At 36.7% G+C, this 16,280-nt stretch overlaps 1 protein-coding gene across 1 annotated transcript; it reads right to left on the bottom strand.

Annotated features, from left to right (window-relative positions):
• Positions 1–361: 361 nt before the first annotated feature.
• LOC115261433 (iron-sulfur cluster assembly 1 homolog, mitochondrial) lies at positions 362–15,994 on the bottom strand. The gene is made up of 5 exons (XM_062858301.1): positions 15,777–15,994; positions 3,405–3,458; positions 3,269–3,344; positions 1,165–1,239; positions 362–1,093 (listed from the first exon to the last, which is right to left on the bottom strand). Exons 1-5 carry the CDS (start codon positions 15,855–15,857, stop codon positions 990–992), a joined length of 390 nt encoding a protein of 129 aa, XP_062714285.1. The 5' UTR covers positions 15,858–15,994; the 3' UTR covers positions 362–989.
• Between the last annotated feature and the right edge of the window lie 286 nt (positions 15,995–16,280).

The following is a 16,280-nucleotide window of genomic DNA, read 5'->3' on the forward strand; positions in this document are numbered from 1 at the left end:
CCTATTTAAAAATCGATTTAAAGTTTGTATGGGAGCGATTTGTCGAATCACCCCTCGTCGCATTTCGTACTGGGCGGAGCTGTCAAGCAGTTGCCCAGCTGTCAAAAGGTGATTTCAAAAAATCTTTTTGTAATTGAATTTAGGTATCAAAATAAAGTTTTAAAAATCTGAAAAAAATCATACTGGCTTATAAAAAGGTGCTCTTTCGAATAAAATCAAAAAATCAATATATTATTCTTAATTTAAAAACCCAATTTGGTTCAAGTTATGATTATCTACCCTATGCCTATGTCTCTGTTAAGGATATGATATTATCACAGACAAGTTGATGATTAGAATCTTGAAAATGAATAAATACGCATTTAAATCAACATACTTTCATCTATATTATTTTTTCTCTTTTTCATGTGCACAGCCAAATGGCTCTCTAGTTTTATATGTAAGTTTTATCTGTAATGCCTAAAGTTCATAGACAAAAAATGGCGAAGTTGGCGAACGCACCCTGTCTAGCGAAATTGGGGAGACGTGGGTTCAAACCACACAAAAACTACGTGGATTTTTTTTGCAATTTTTAGTTCGAATTAGTCTATTTTTCAACATATTTTGTGTCTATGATCTTCAGGCATTACGTATGTACCTTGGTATGTCTAATATACCATTTTGGTTGGTTATCCGAAAAACAACAACTTTCGTGTTGATATGAACATATATTCAAAAGTAAGCTAAAGCCATTAAGCCATGCATATAACAAACAATAGCCTCAACGCCTTTGCATTTTGCTATATTTGCGAGATTTTCGGTCAAAAGTCGGTCCTATCGAGCAAGGCGTTTGCAGTGTCAATTACAAACCGTCAAACTGTACATAAATTATGATAAAAGAATAAAACCGATAATTGCTTCAAAAAGTCTACTTAAACAAATTAGGCTAAGTATGTCTGACATGCTCATAATTTATTGGTTATCACTCTACAATTTTTTCGACCACCGCCCTAGATGCTGAACGATTCTCCACAGCCGCAAGTGCCTTTGATGTTGGGGTTGTTAAAAACAAACTCCGCGGACAATTTGGTTTCTACATAGTCCATCTCAGTGCCTAAAACAGTCGGAAGAAAAATGATATTGGAATCGACCGTCTTAGTGATTATTACATGTTATGATATTTACCTAAAAGCGAAAGTTGTGCTTTTTTGTCTATCAATACTTTGACACCATCTTGTACCACCTCTTCGTCTAGTTTATCTGCAAGAAAAAAAAAATAACTAGCATCAACTGTTCGTTGATTTCAAAGCAGCGTACTATTCAATTGAAAGAAATGAGCTTTGGAAAATTTTATCAAAACATGGTTTTACGGTAACATTTATTAGGCTGATATGCGCAACGCTGGATGGATCAAAAACAAGTGTTTGTGAGCGCAGACGAAGAGTTTACCTCGTTTGTGACCTTCGATGGATTTAAGCAGAGTGATGCTGTTCCAAATTTTATGTTCAACATTCTACTCGAAGGAGCGATCAGGAGGTCTGGCAGAGGAATGGCTCTATCATTCCACTGTCACACATGCTGCTGAAGCTTTCTTGACGAAAATGATCTTATAGACATCGATCGTATATACACTCAGCCAAATAAACTTAAGATTTCCATAAGGCCCAGCTTATGAAACGGCCTTTAAACAATTCATAATTACATAATTACATAGGGTATCGCGCCACTTGGGCGGTGGCTTCTATATTCGTCTGTTTTCCACTATAACTCAGTCAATTTTGAACCAATTGATTTGAAATGTTGTACACGGGTAGATACTATACCTATCTCACCACATTCCAAAAGTTGTGTCCATTGGTTCAAATTTGACTGAGTTATAGTGGAAAACAGACGAATATAGAAGCCACCGCCCAAGTGGCGCGATTCCCTATTGCATTTTTTATTCGTTTTCTTCGTAGAGAAAAAATAAATACTCACACGTCAGTTTGCATGGCAGTTAGCAGCTAAACGAACCATGCATTCATTGCACTACCGTCTACCCCCGTTGGTTTGAACGACACCTCATGCAAATCAACGGGGTTCGTTTTTTAATTTGAACTTCTAGTAACCCTGTAGACATCGTAAAACACACTGATGGTAACCGTTTTTGCTGTTTTGTTTTGATTCTGCGTTCCGTTTCACCCCGTTTCATGAGCAGAATGACGTTTAAACCATTTTTAGTTTGAACGATGTGCAGATTAGAGGGGGGTCAAATTAAAAAGTCAGGCAAAACATTTCAATAGGTCCTGTCTGCATTTGAGAGGCTCTCTTTGTTCACTTTCTCTTTCAATAGGAGGCAATCAGTGAAGTACTAGATTGAAAGTAGTGAGCTGGATTTTTGTATGGTGAGATGATCAATTCTCCATTTCTGCAATGAAATGGTGCAAACAGCGTGGGTTATTTGATTTATTGACTAATTTGATGCTGTTTGAGCAAAAGTTTGGATAACTGTGTTGTTGAAGTTGCAAAAAAATAATACAACAACACAGTTACCCAAACTTTTGCTCAAACAGCATAAAATTAACCAATAAATCATATAACCCACGCTGTTTGCACCATTTCATTGCAGAAATAGAGAATTGATCATCTCACCATATAAAAATCCAGCTCACTACTTTCAATCTAGTATTTTACTGATTACGTCCTATTATTCCAATGTAATGATACACTTTTCAACTACTTTTGTAATACAAATCAAAAGACGATTGTTTCGACCATCATTTTATGCAAGGAGACAATCATAATTCAAATAAACAGCTGAGATATTAACGAAAGAGAGGGAAACCAAAGAGAGCCTCTTTTCTGCAGATTGGACCTTTAGAAATGTTTTGCCTGAAGTGTTCAGATTAAATGAGGTCAAACCAACGGGGGTAGACGGTACAGTGACCCCACACCGATGAATCACCTTAATTTTGTACACTATTTATGAATCACCATGTTGATCAAATGGAGTGATCCACGAGTACGGACGCGACCTCTTGTCAAATTTTCATTCATGAAATGAGCGATCAGCTGATCCTAAACGTCTCGTAGAATGGCTCATTGCACTTATCGAATTTCTACTGTACTGATGATAATGATTTAACAACCGAGTTTTCATCTGTTCCTCTAGCATCTGTGGTTCCATCGAGAACGTAAACAAAAACAATGCTCGTCGCTTTCTAGCAGCGCATGCAATCTTTTACATAAATGACTGCGTTATATAATACTTCACTTAAAACCCTATGTATACTTTTGAAACAAAACTTACCTTTTGAAGTAGCGTAATCAAGCGTATAACTCAACCCGTTACAGCCCCTTTGCCGTACTCCAACTTTGAGACCAATCTGCGGAGAAAGACTTAGTATTTATGAGATTGCGAATAATCACAACGTTGAGATACGTACATATTCGGATTTCCCTTCTAGGAGCTGTTTTACTCTTGCTACGGCTGCTGGTGTCTGAAAAATAAAATTCTGTAAGCATTCTCGGAGACGTTCTCGGATGAACACATTTGGGTCAATCACCCAAATTAGATGCGCGAGCAAGTGCGCGAGCAACCCGTGCCGCTGAATAGCCCGAGCAATCATGATATTTACAGCGGAAGATTGTCTCACAAGCATCGTACCGCTGCATCGCGCGAGCAAAATGCACCTGCAAAATTGCTACTCAGAAATATGCACTTTAAAAAACTATTACTCAGGTTTCGTCTAATGGTTGACCAGGACCTGTTGTGACATATGTTATGCACTTTTACATATCGGTTGACGCAATGATGACGAAAGCTCATCTGCTTTATAATAATACTATTATTACGCTCCATCAAAATTCCTCGACACATATCACAAGTAGCAAGAAGTAATCCCTTCAGGACGCGCGCCGTTGTAAATAGTACAACACTACAAAAAACCTCGCTCGTCATATACAGCGCAAGCGTGGTGCAGTTTCAGCTGCTTGATGGCGCGCGTCCTGAAAGATTAACTGCCGCATTTGTGAGCGGGCAACCGTACCGTCACAAGGTCTGAGGCGCTCACATGCTAGCACCATGAGGCCATGTTGAGCAGAGACCATAGACGATGTGTTGGGATGTATCGCCAAACTTTCCAGAATGGTCAACATATTTTCGAATATATAGCAATTTCTTTGAAGAAACTCTCAAGGAAGCTATTTGAAAAAAAAAATTGTTCGAGTGACAAAAAAGTAATATCGCCAAACTTTCCAGAATGGTCAATTAGACTTATGAGAAGATGACTGCATACTCGGTTTAGCCCGCTAGGCCGAGAACATATCGAAAAAATCATATTTTTGCATATATAGCAATTTCTTTGAAGAAACTCTCAAGGAAGCTACTTGGAAAATTTTTGTTCGGGTGACAAAAAAGTAATATCGCCAAACTTTCCAGAATGGTCAATTAGACTTATGAGAAGATGACTGCATACTCGGTTTAGCCCGCTAGGCCGAGAACATATCGAAAAAATCATATTTTCGAATATATAGCAATTTCTTTGAAGAAACTCTCATGGAAGCTATTTGAAAAAAAAAAAATGTTCGGATGACAAAAAAGTAATATCGCCAAACTTTCCAGAATGGTCAATTAGACTTATGAGAAGATGACTGCATACTCGGTTTAGCCCGCTAGGCCGAGAACATATCGAAAAAATCATATTTTCGAATATATAGCAATTTCTTTGAAGAAACTCTCATGGAAGCTATTTGAAAAAAAAAAATGTTCGGATGACAAAAAAGTAATATCGCCAAACTTTCCAGAATGGTCAATTAGACTTATGAGAAGATGACTGCATACTCGGTTTAGCCCGCTAGGCCGAGAACATATCGAAAAAATCATATTTTCGAATATATAGCAATTTCTTTGAAGAAACTCTCATGGAAGCTATTTGAAAAAAAAAATGTTCGGATGACAAAAAACTAATATCGCCAAACTTTCCAGAATGGTCAATTAGACTTATGAGAAGATGACTGCATACTCGGTTTAGCCCGCTAGGTGACAAAAAAGTAATATCGCCAAACTTTCCAGAATGGTCAATTAGACTTATGAGAAGATGACTGCATACTCGGTTTAGCCCGCTAGGCCGAGAACATATCGAAAAAATCATATTTTCGCATATATAGCAATTTCTTTGAAGAAACTCTCAAGGAAGCTACTTGGAAAATTTTTGTTCGGGTGACAAAAAAGTAATATCGCCAAACTTTCCAGAATGGTCAATTAGACTTATGAGAAGATGACTGCATACTCGGTTTAGCCCGCTAGGCCGAGAACATATCGAAAAAATCATGTTTTCGCATATATAGCAATTTTTTTGAAGAAACTCTCATGGAAGCTATTTGAAAAAAAAAATTGTTCGGGTGACAAAAAAGTAATATCGCCAAACTTTCCAGAATGGTCAATTAGACTTATGAGAAGATGACTGCATACTCGGTTTAGCCCGCTAGGCCGAGAACATATCGAAAAAATCATATTTTCGCATATATAGCAATTTCTTTGAAGAAACTCTCAAGGAAGCTACTTGGAAAATTTTTGTTCGGGTGACAAAAAAGTAATATCGCCAAACTTTCCAGAATGGTCAATTAGACTTATGAGAAGATGACTGCATACTCGGTTTAGCCCGCTAGGCCGAGAACATATCGAAAAAATCATGTTTTCGCATATATAGCAATTTTTTTGAAGAAACTCTCATGGAAGCTATTTGAAAAAAAAAATGTTCGGGTGACAAAAAAGTAATATCGCCAAACTTTCCAAAATGGTCAATTAGACTTATGAGAAGATGACTGCATACTCGGTTTAGCCCGCTAGGCCGAGAACATATCGAAAAAATCATATTTTCGCATATATAGCAATTTCTTTGAAGAAACTCTCAAGGAAGCTATTTGGAAAATTTTTGTTCGGGTGACAAAAAAGTAATATCGCCAAACTTTCCAGAATGGTCAATTAGACTTATGAGAAGATGACTGCATACTCGGTTTAGCCCGCTAGGCCGAGAACATATCGAAAAAATCATATTTTCACATTTTTTCGATATGTTCTCTGCCTAGCGGGCTAAACCGAGTATGCAGTCATCTTCTCATAAGTCTAATTGACCATTCTGGAAAGTTTGGCGATATTACTTTTTTGTCACCCGAACATTTTTTTTTCAAATAGCTTCCTTGAGAGTTTCTTCAAAGAAATTGCTATATATGCGAAAGTATGATTTTTTCGATATGTTCTCGGCCTAGCGGGCTAAACCGAGTATGCAGTCATCTTCTCATAAGTCTAATTGACCATTCTGGAAAGTTTGGCGATATTACTTTTTTGTCACCCGAACAAAAATTTTCCAAATAGCTTCCTTGGGAGTTTCCTCAAAGAAATTGCCAAATATGCGAAAATATGATTTTTTCGATATGTTCTCGGCCTAGCGGGCTAAACCGAGTATGCAGTCATCTTCTCATAAGTCTAATTGACCATTCTGGAAAGTTTAACGATATTACTTTTTTGTCACCCGAACAAAAATTTTCCAAGTAGCTTCCTTGAGAGTTTCTTCAAAGAAATTGCTATATATGCGAAAGTATGATTTTTTTCGATATGTTCTCGGCCTAGCGGGCTAAACCGAGTATGCAGTCATCTTCTCATAAGTCTAATTGACCATTCTGGAAAGTTTGGCGATATTACTTTTTTGTCACCCGAACAAAAATTTTCCAAGTAGCTTCCTTGAGAGTTTCTTCAAAGAAATTGCTATATATGCGAAAATATGATTTTTTCGATATGTTCTCGGCCTAGCGGGCTAAACCGAGTATGCAGTCATCTTCTCATAAGTCTAATTGACCATTCTGGAAAGTTTGGCGATATTACTTTTTTGTCACCCGAACAATTTTTTTTTTTCAAATAGCTTCCATGAGAGTTTCTTCAAAAAAATTGCTATATATGCGAAAACATGATTTTTTCGATATGTTCTCGGCCTAGCGGGCTAAACCGAGTATGCAGTCATCTTCTCATAAGTCTAATTGACCATTCTGGAAAGTTTGGCGATATTACTTTTTTGTCACCCGAACATTTTTTTTTTTCAAATAGCTTCCATGAGAGTTTCTTCAAAAAAATTGCTATATATGCGAAAATATGATTTTTTCGATATGTTCTCGGCCTAGCGGGCTAAACCGAGTATGCAGTCATCTTCTCATAAGTCTAATTGACCATTCTGGAAAGTTTGGCGATATTACTTTTTTGTCACCCGAACAATTTTTTTTTCAAATAGCTTCCATGAGAGTTTCTTCAAAAAAATTGCTATATATGCGAAAATATGATTTTTTCGATATGTTCTCGGCCTAACGGGCTAAACCGAGTATGCAGTCATCTTCTCATAAGTCTAATTGACCATTCTGGAAAGTTTGGCGATATTACTTTTTTGTCACCCGAACATTTTTTTTTCAAATAGCTTCCTTGAGAGTTTCTTCAAAGAAATTGCTATATATGCGAAAGTATGATTTTTTCGATATGTTCTCGGCCTAGCGGGCTAAACCGAGTATGCAGTCATCTTCTCATAAGTCTAATTGACCATTCTGGAAAGTTTGGCGATATTACTTTTTTGTCACCCGAACAATTTTTTTTTCAAATAGCTTCCATGATAGTTTCTTCAAAGAAATTGCTATATATTCGAAAATATGATTTTTTCGATATGTTCTCGGCCTAGCGGGCTAAACCGAGTATGCAGTCATCTTCTCATAAGTCTAATTGACCATTCTGGAAAGTTTGGCGATATTACTTTTTTGTCACCCGAACATTTTTTTTTTTCAAATAGCTTCCTTGAGAGTTTCTTCAAAGAAATTGCTATATATGCGAAAGTATGATTTTTTCGATATGTTCTCGGCCTAGCGGGCTAAACCGAGTATGCAGTCATCTTCTCATAAGTCTAATTGACCATTCTGGAAAGTTTGGCGATATTACTTTTTTGTCACCCGAACAATTTTTTTTTTCAAATAGCTTCCATGAGAGTTTCTTCAAAAAAATTGCTATATATGCGAAAGTATGATTTTTTCGATATGTTCTCGGCCTAGCGGGCTAAAGCGAGTATGCAGTCATCTTCTCATAAGTCTAATTGACCATTCTGGAAAGTTTGGCGATATTACTTTTTTGTCACCCGAACAATTTTTTTTTTCAAATAGCTTCCATGAGAGTTTCTTCAAAAAAATTGCTGTATATGCGAAAATATGATTTTTTCGATATGTTCTCGGCCTAGCGGGCTAAACCGAGTATGCAGTCATCTTCTCATAAGCCTAATTGACCATTCTGGAAAGTTTGGCGATATTACTTTTTTGTCACCCGAACAATTTTTTTTTTTCAAATAGCTTCCATGAGAGTTTCTTCAAAAAAATTGCTATATATGCGAAAGTATGATTTTTTCGATATGTTCTCGGCCTAGCGGGCTAAAGCGAGTATGCAGTCATCTTCTCATAAGTCTAATTGACCATTCTGGAAAGTTTGGCGATATTACTTTTTTGTCACCCGAACAATTTTTTTTTTCAAATAGCTTCCATGAGAGTTTCTTCAAAAAAATTGCTGTATATGCGAAAATATGATTTTTTCGATATGTTCTCGGCCTAGCGGGCTAAACCGAGTATGCAGTCATCTTCTCATAAGTCTAATTGACCATTCTGGAAAGTTTGGCGATATTACTTTTTTGTCACCCGAACAATTTTTTTTTTCAAATAGCTTCCATGAGAGTTTCTTCAAAGAAATTGCTATATATGCGAAAGTATGATTTTTTCGATATGTTCTCGGCCTAGCGGGCTAAACCGAGTATGCAGTCATCTTCTCATAAGTCTAATTGACCATTCTGGAAAGTTTGGCGATATTACTTTTTTGTCACCCGAACAATTTTTTTTTCAAATAGCTTCCATGAGAGTTTCTTCAAAGAAATTGCTATATATGCGAAAGTATGATTTTTTCGATATGTTCTCGGCCTAGCGGGCTAAACCGAGTATGCAGTCATCTTCTCATAAGTCTAATTGACCATTCTGGAAAGTTTGGCGATATTACTTTTTTGTCACCCGAACAAAAATTTTCCAAGTAGCTTCCTTGAGAGTTTCTTCAAAGAAATTGCTATATATGCGAAAATATGATTTTTTCGATATGTTCTCGGCCTAACGGGCTAAACCGAGTATGCAGTCATCTTCTCATAAGTCTAATTGACCATTCTGGAAAGTTTGGCGATATTACTTTTTTGTCACCCGAACAATTTTTTTTTCAAATAGCTTCCATGAGAGTTTCTTCAAAGAAATTGCTATATATGCGAAAGTATGATTTTTTCGATATGTTCTCGGCCTAGCGGGCTAAACCGAGTATGCAGTCATCTTCTCATAAGTCTAATTGACCATTCTGGAAAGTTTGGCGATATTACTTTTTTGTCACCCGAACAATTTTTTTTTCAAATAGCTTCCATGAGAGTTTCTTCAAAGAAATTGCTATATATTCGAAAATATGATTTTTTCGATATGTTCTCGGCCTAGCGGGCTAAACCGAGTATGCAGTCATCTTCTCATAAGTCTAATTGACCATTCTGGAAAGTTTGGCGATATTACTTTTTTGTCACCCGAACAATTTTTTTTTCAAATAGCTTCCATGAGAGTTTCTTCAAAAAAATTGCTATATATGCGAAAATATGATTTTTTCGATATGTTCTCGGCCTAACGGGCTAAACCGAGTATGCAGTCATCTTCTCATAAGTCTAATTGACCATTCTGGAAAGTTTGGCGATATTACTTTTTTGTCACCTGAACAAAAATTTTCCAAATAGCTTGGGAGTTTCCTCAAAGAAATTGCCATATATGCGAAAATATGATTTTTTCGATATGTTCTCGGCCTAACGGGCTAAACCGAGTATGCAGTCATCTTCTCATAAGTCTAATTGACCATTCTGGAAAGTTTGGCGATATTACTTTTTTGTCACCTGAACAAAAATTTTCCAAATAGCTTGGGAGTTTCCTCAAAGAAATTGCCATATATGCGAAAATATGATTTTTTCGATATGTTCTCGGCCTAACGGGCTAAACCGAGTATGCAGTCATCTTCTCATAAGTCTAATTGACCATTCTGGAAAGTTTAACGATATTACTTTTTTGTCACCCGAACAAAAATTTTCCAAGTAGCTTCCTTGAGAGTTTCTTCAAAGAAATTGCTATATATGCGAAAATATGATTTTTTCGATATGTTCTCGGCCTAACGGGCTAAACCGAGTATGCAGTCATCTTCTCATAAGTCTAATTGACCATTCTGGAAAGTTTGGCGATATTACTTTTTTGTCACCCGAACATTTTTTTTTTTCAAATAGCTTCCATGAGAGTTTCTTCAAAAAAATTGCTATATATGCGAAAATATGATTTTTTCGATATGTTTTCGGCCTAACGGGCTAAACCGAGTATGCAGTCATCTTCTCATAAGTCTAATTGACCATTCTGGAAAGTTTGGCGATATTACTTTTTTGTCACCCGAACATTTTTTTTTCAAATAGCTTCCATGAGAGTTTCTTCAAAAAAATTGCTATATATGCGAAAATATGATTTTTTCGATATGTTCTCGGCCTAACGGGCTAAACCGAGTATGCAGTCATCTTCTCATAAGTCTAATTGACCATTCTGGAAAGTTTGGCGATACACTGAAGTTTTTTTTTACGCGGTTTTTTTTTACGCGGTTTTTTTTTACGCGGTTTTTTTTACGCGGTCCGTCCTAAAAAAAAACCGCGTTATTTCAAGACCCGTCGTAAAAAAAAACCGCGTTATTTCAAGACCCGTCGTAAAAAAAATCCGCGTTTTTTCAAAAACACGCGTGAAATACTCAGCACCACATCTAACGTGACTTGACTTTTTTTACGACGTTTTTTGAAATAACGCGGTTTTTTTTTACGACGGGTCTTGAAATAACGCGGTTTTTTTTTACGACGGGTCTTGAAATAACGCGGTTTTTTTTTACGCGGTTTTTTTTTACGCGGGACCATTACCGTCGTAAAAAAAAACTTCAGTGTATTACTTTTTTGTCACCCGAACAAAAATTTTCCAAGTAGCTTCCTTGAGAGTTTCTTCAAAGAAATTGCTATATATGCGAAAATATGATTTTTTCGATATGTTCTCGGCCTAACGGGCTAAACCGAGTATGCAGTCATCTTCTCATAAGTCTAATTGACCATTCTGGAAAGTTTGGCGATATTACTTTTTTGTCACCCGAACAATTTTTTTTTTCAAATAGCTTCCATGAGAGTTTCTTCAAAAAAATTGCTATATATGCGAAAATATGATTTTTTCGATATGTTCTCGGCCTAACGGGCTAAACCGAGTATGCAGTCATCTTCTCATAAGTCTAATTGACCATTCTGGAAAGTTTGGCGATATTACTTTTTTGTCACCCGAACATTTTTTTTTCAAATAGCTTCCATGAGAGTTTCTTCAAAGAAATTGCTATATATGCGAAAATATGATTTTTTCGATATGTTCTCGGCCTAACGGGCTAAACCGAGTATGCAGTCATCTTCTCATAAGTCTAATTGACCATTCTGGAAAGTTTGGCGATATTACTTTTTTGTCACCCGAACAATTTTTTTTTTTCAAATAGCTTCCATGAGAGTTTCTTCAAAAAAATTGCTATATATGCGAAAATATGATTTTTTCGATATGTTCTCGGCCTAACGGGCTAAACCGAGTACACTGAAATAAATTTTGTTGTGGAAACTACCGATTCCATAGTAAAATTACTAACCGTACCTATGATTCTCAACCGACAACACAATCTGTTAAGGTAACTGAAATATGCTTGGAATTACAATGCAGTGTAGTAAATTTAACTAAATGCATAGTTATCTCAACAACAAAACATTGTTAATTTTTCCAGGACACGCATTTTACAACACAGTATGGTTAAAAATACAATGCTCATTTGTTAAATTAAAATTATTTTTGGTTATGTTATCTGCACTGCTAGTTAAGTTGACAGTGTTTTAGTGGAATTAACTGGAAATTGTTGTTGGTTGAGAATCATAGGTACGGTTAGTAATTTTACTATGGAATCGGTAGTTTTCACAACAAAATTTATTTCAGTGTATGCAGTCATCTTCTCATAAGTCTAATTGACCATTCTGGAAAGTTTGGCGATATTACTTTTTTGTCACCCGAACATTTTTTTTTTCAAATAGCTTCCATGAGAGTTTCTTCAAAGAAATTGCTATATATGCGAAAGTATGATTTTTTCGATATGTTCTCGGCCTAGCGGGCTAAACCGAGTATGCAGTCATCTTCTCATAAGTCTTATTTACCATTCTGGAAAGTTTGGCGATATTACTTTTTTGTCACCCGAACAAAAATTTTCCAAGTAGCTTCCTTGAGAGTTTCTTCAAAGAAATTGCTATATATGCGAAAATATGATTTTTTCGATATGTTCTCGGCCTAACGGGCTAAACCGAGTATGCAGTCATCTTCTCATAAGTCTAATTGACCATTCTGGAAAGTTTGGCGATATTACTTTTTTGTCACCCGAACAATTTTTTTTTTCAAATAGCTTCCATGAGAGTTTCTTCAAAAAAATTGCTATATATGCGAAAATATGATTTTTTCGATATGTTCTCGGCCTAACGGGCTAAACCGAGTATGCAGTCATCTTCTCATAAGTCTAATTGACCATTCTGGAAAGTTTGGCGATATTCCTTTTTTGTCACCCGAACAATTTTTTTTTCAAATAGCTTCCATGAGAGTTTCTTCAAAAAAATTGCTATATATGCGAAAACATGATTTTTTCGATATGTTCTCGGCCTAGCGGGCTAAACCGAGTATGCAGTCATCTTCTCATAAGTCTAATTGACCATTCTGGAAAGTTTGGCGATATTACTTTTTTGTCACCCGAACAAAAATTTTCCAAGTAGCTTCCTTGAGAGTTTCTTCAAAGAAATTGCTATATATGCGAAAATATGATTTTTTCGATATGTTCTCGGCCTAGCGGGCTAAACCGAGTATGCAGTCATCTTCTCATAAGTCTAATTGACCATTCTGGAAAGTTTGGCGATATTACTTTTTAGTCACCCGAACAATTTTTTTTTTCAAATAGCTTCCTTGAGAGTTTCTTCGAAGAAATTGCTATATATTCGAAAATATGATTTTTTCGATATATTCTCAGCCTAGCGGGCTAAACCGAGTATGCAGTCATCTTCTCATAAGTCTAATTGACCATTCTGGAAAGTTTGGCGATATTACTTTTTTGTCACCCGAACAAAAATTTTCCAAGTAGCTTCCTTGAGAGTTTCTTCAAAGAAATTGTTATATATGCGAAAATATGATTTTTTCGATATGTTCTCGGCCTAGCGGGCTAAACCGAGTATGCAGTCATCTTCTCATAAGTCTAATTGACCATTCTGGAAAGTTTGGCGATATTACTTTTTTGTCACCCGAACAATTTTTTTTTCAAATAGCTTCCATGAGAGTTTCTTCAAAAAAATTGCTATATATGCGAAAATATGATTTTTTCGATATGTTCTCGGCCTAGCGGGCTAAACCGAGTATGCAGTCATCTTCTTATAAGTCTAATTGACCATTCTGGAAAGTTTGGCGATATTACTTTTTTGTCACCCGAACAAAAATTTTCCAAGTAGCTTCCTTGAGAGTTTCTTCAAAGAAATTGCTATATATTCGAAAATATGACTTTTTCGATATGTTCTCGGCCTAGCGGGCTAAACCGAGTATGCAGTCATCTTCTCATAAGTCTAATTGACCATTCTGGAAAGTTTGGCGATATTAGTTTTTTGTCACCCGAACAATTTTTTTTTTCAAATAGCTTCCTTGAGAGTTTCTTCAAAGAAATTGCTATATATTCGAAAATATGATTTTTTCGATATGTTCTCGGCCTAGCGGGCTAAACCGAGTATGCAGTCATCTTCTCATAAGTCTAATTGACCATTCTGGAAAGTTTGGCGATATTACTTTTTTGTCACCCGAACAATTTTTTTTTCAAATAGCTTCCTTGAGAGTTTCTTCAAAGAAATTGCTATATATGCGAAAATATGATTTTTTCGATATGTTCTCGGCCTAGCGGGCTAAACCGAGTATGCAGTCGTCTTCTCATAAGTCTAATTGACCATTCTGGAAAGTTTGGCGATATTACTTTTTTGTCACCCGAACAATTTTTTTTTTCAAATAGCTTCCTTGAGAGTTTCTTCAAAGAAATTGCTATATATTCGAAAATATGATTTTTTCGATATGTTCTCGGCCTAGCGGGCTAAACCGAGTATGCAGTCATCTTCTCATAAGTCTAATTGACCATTCTGGAAAGTTTGGCGATATTAGTTTTTTGTCATCCGAACATTTTTTTTTTCAAATAGCTTCATTGAGAGTTTCTTCAAAGAAATTGCTATATATTCGAAAATATGATTTTTTCGATATGTTCTCGGCCTAGCGGGCTAAACCGAGTATGCAGTCATCTTCTCATAAGTCTAATTGACCATTCTGGAAAGTTTGGCGATATTACTTTTTTGTCACCCGAACAATTTTTTTTTCAAATAGCTTCCTTGAGAGTTTCTTCAAAGAAATTGCTATATATTCGAAAATATGATTTTTTCGATATGTTCTCGGCCTAGCGGGCTAAACCGAGTATGCAGTCATCTTCTCATAAGTCTAATTGACCATTCTGGAAAGTTTGGCGATATTACTTTTTTGTCACCCGAACAATTTTTTTTTTTCAAATAGCTTCCTTGAGAGTTTCTTCAAAGAAATTGCTATATATTCGAAAATATGATTTTATCGATATGTTCTCGGCCTAGCGGGCTAAACCGAGTATGCAGTCATCTTCTCATAAGTCTAATTGACCATTCTGGAAAGTTTGGCGATATTACTTTTTTGTCACCCGAACAATTTTTTTTTTCAAATAGCTTCCTTGAGAGTTTCTTCAAAGAAATTGCTATATACCGCATTTAGTTCACTACTGGACTGCGAACTGCGACATTATAAGTGCGAAAGCGTAAATAAAAGTGCGCGATTGCATCAAATCAGGTTGATGTCTTCGGCGCACTATTTCTTCAATCTATGGAGAACAAGTGCTCTGAAGACACCGAGTTGATTTGATGCAATCGCGCACTTTTATTAGCGTTTTCGCACTCGTGAAAACTAGTGCGATAGTCCAGTGGTGAACTAAATGCGCTATATATTCGAAAATATGTTGACCATTCTGGAAAGTTTGGCGATACATCCCAACACATCGTCTATGGTCTCTGCTCAACATGGCCTCATGGTGCTAGCATGTGAGCGCCTCAGACCTTGTGACGGTACGGTTGCCCGCTCACAAATGCGGCAGTTAATCTTTCAGGACGCGCGCCATCAAGCAGCTGAAACTGCACCACGCTTGCGCTGTATATGACGAGCGAGGTTTTTTGTAGTGTTGTACTATTTACAACGGCGCGCGTCCTGAAGGGATTACTTCTTGCTACTTGTGATATGTGTCGAGGAATTTTGATGGAGCGTAATAATAGTATTATTATAAAGCAGATGAGCTTTCGTCATCATTGCGTCAACCGATATGTAAAAGTGCATAACATATGTCACAACAGGTCCTGGTCAACCATTAGACGAAACCTGAGTAATAGTTTTTTAAAGTGCATATTTCTGAGTAGCAATTTTGCAGGTGCATTTTGCTCGCGCGATGCAGCGGTACGATGCTTGTGAGACAATCTTCCGCTGTAAATATCATGATTGCTCGGGCTATTCAGCGGCACGGGTTGCTCGCGCACTTGCTCGCGCATCTAACGGCGATGGGTCAATCAACTTACCAGGGAAAGAGCTGCCCGCGTTGGAATAAGTTTCCTCTTAACAGCACGCACCGTAGCAGTGGCCACCACTTTGGATGCCATTATTCACTGATTAGCGGGAGATTTTTTTGGAGAATTTTACAGGTAATTTTGTTTTGTTCTTGCACAATCTCTTGTTATACTGTTTGACGATTTGCAATTTCACAAGAGGTTTCGCTGATCAGCATCGCTCAGCTGATAATCTGTCAAAGTGTCCCATTTTCCGAACTGTCCCTCGGCCATTCAAAACACTGTCAGGCTGCATAGTATTGGGCGCTGTTGGAAGAGAAGTGTGACTTAAAAAGCTGTTTTGTGCAAGCCAATCCATAGAATATTATTTATTTAAAGATTTTGAGAGAGGTTATTAATTTGATCCCGCTAATATACATGCTTATAATTATGCGGGATGACGCAGTAACCCAGCCAGTAACCCTAAACGCCTAAACTGTTGTTTTAATGATAAAATAAAAACTAGACCAAAAATTT

Source organism: Aedes albopictus, chromosome 3 (genome assembly GCF_035046485.1).
Source record: "Aedes albopictus strain Foshan chromosome 3, AalbF5, whole genome shotgun sequence".
In the NCBI taxonomy this organism is placed as follows: domain Eukaryota; kingdom Metazoa; phylum Arthropoda; class Insecta; order Diptera; family Culicidae; genus Aedes; species Aedes albopictus.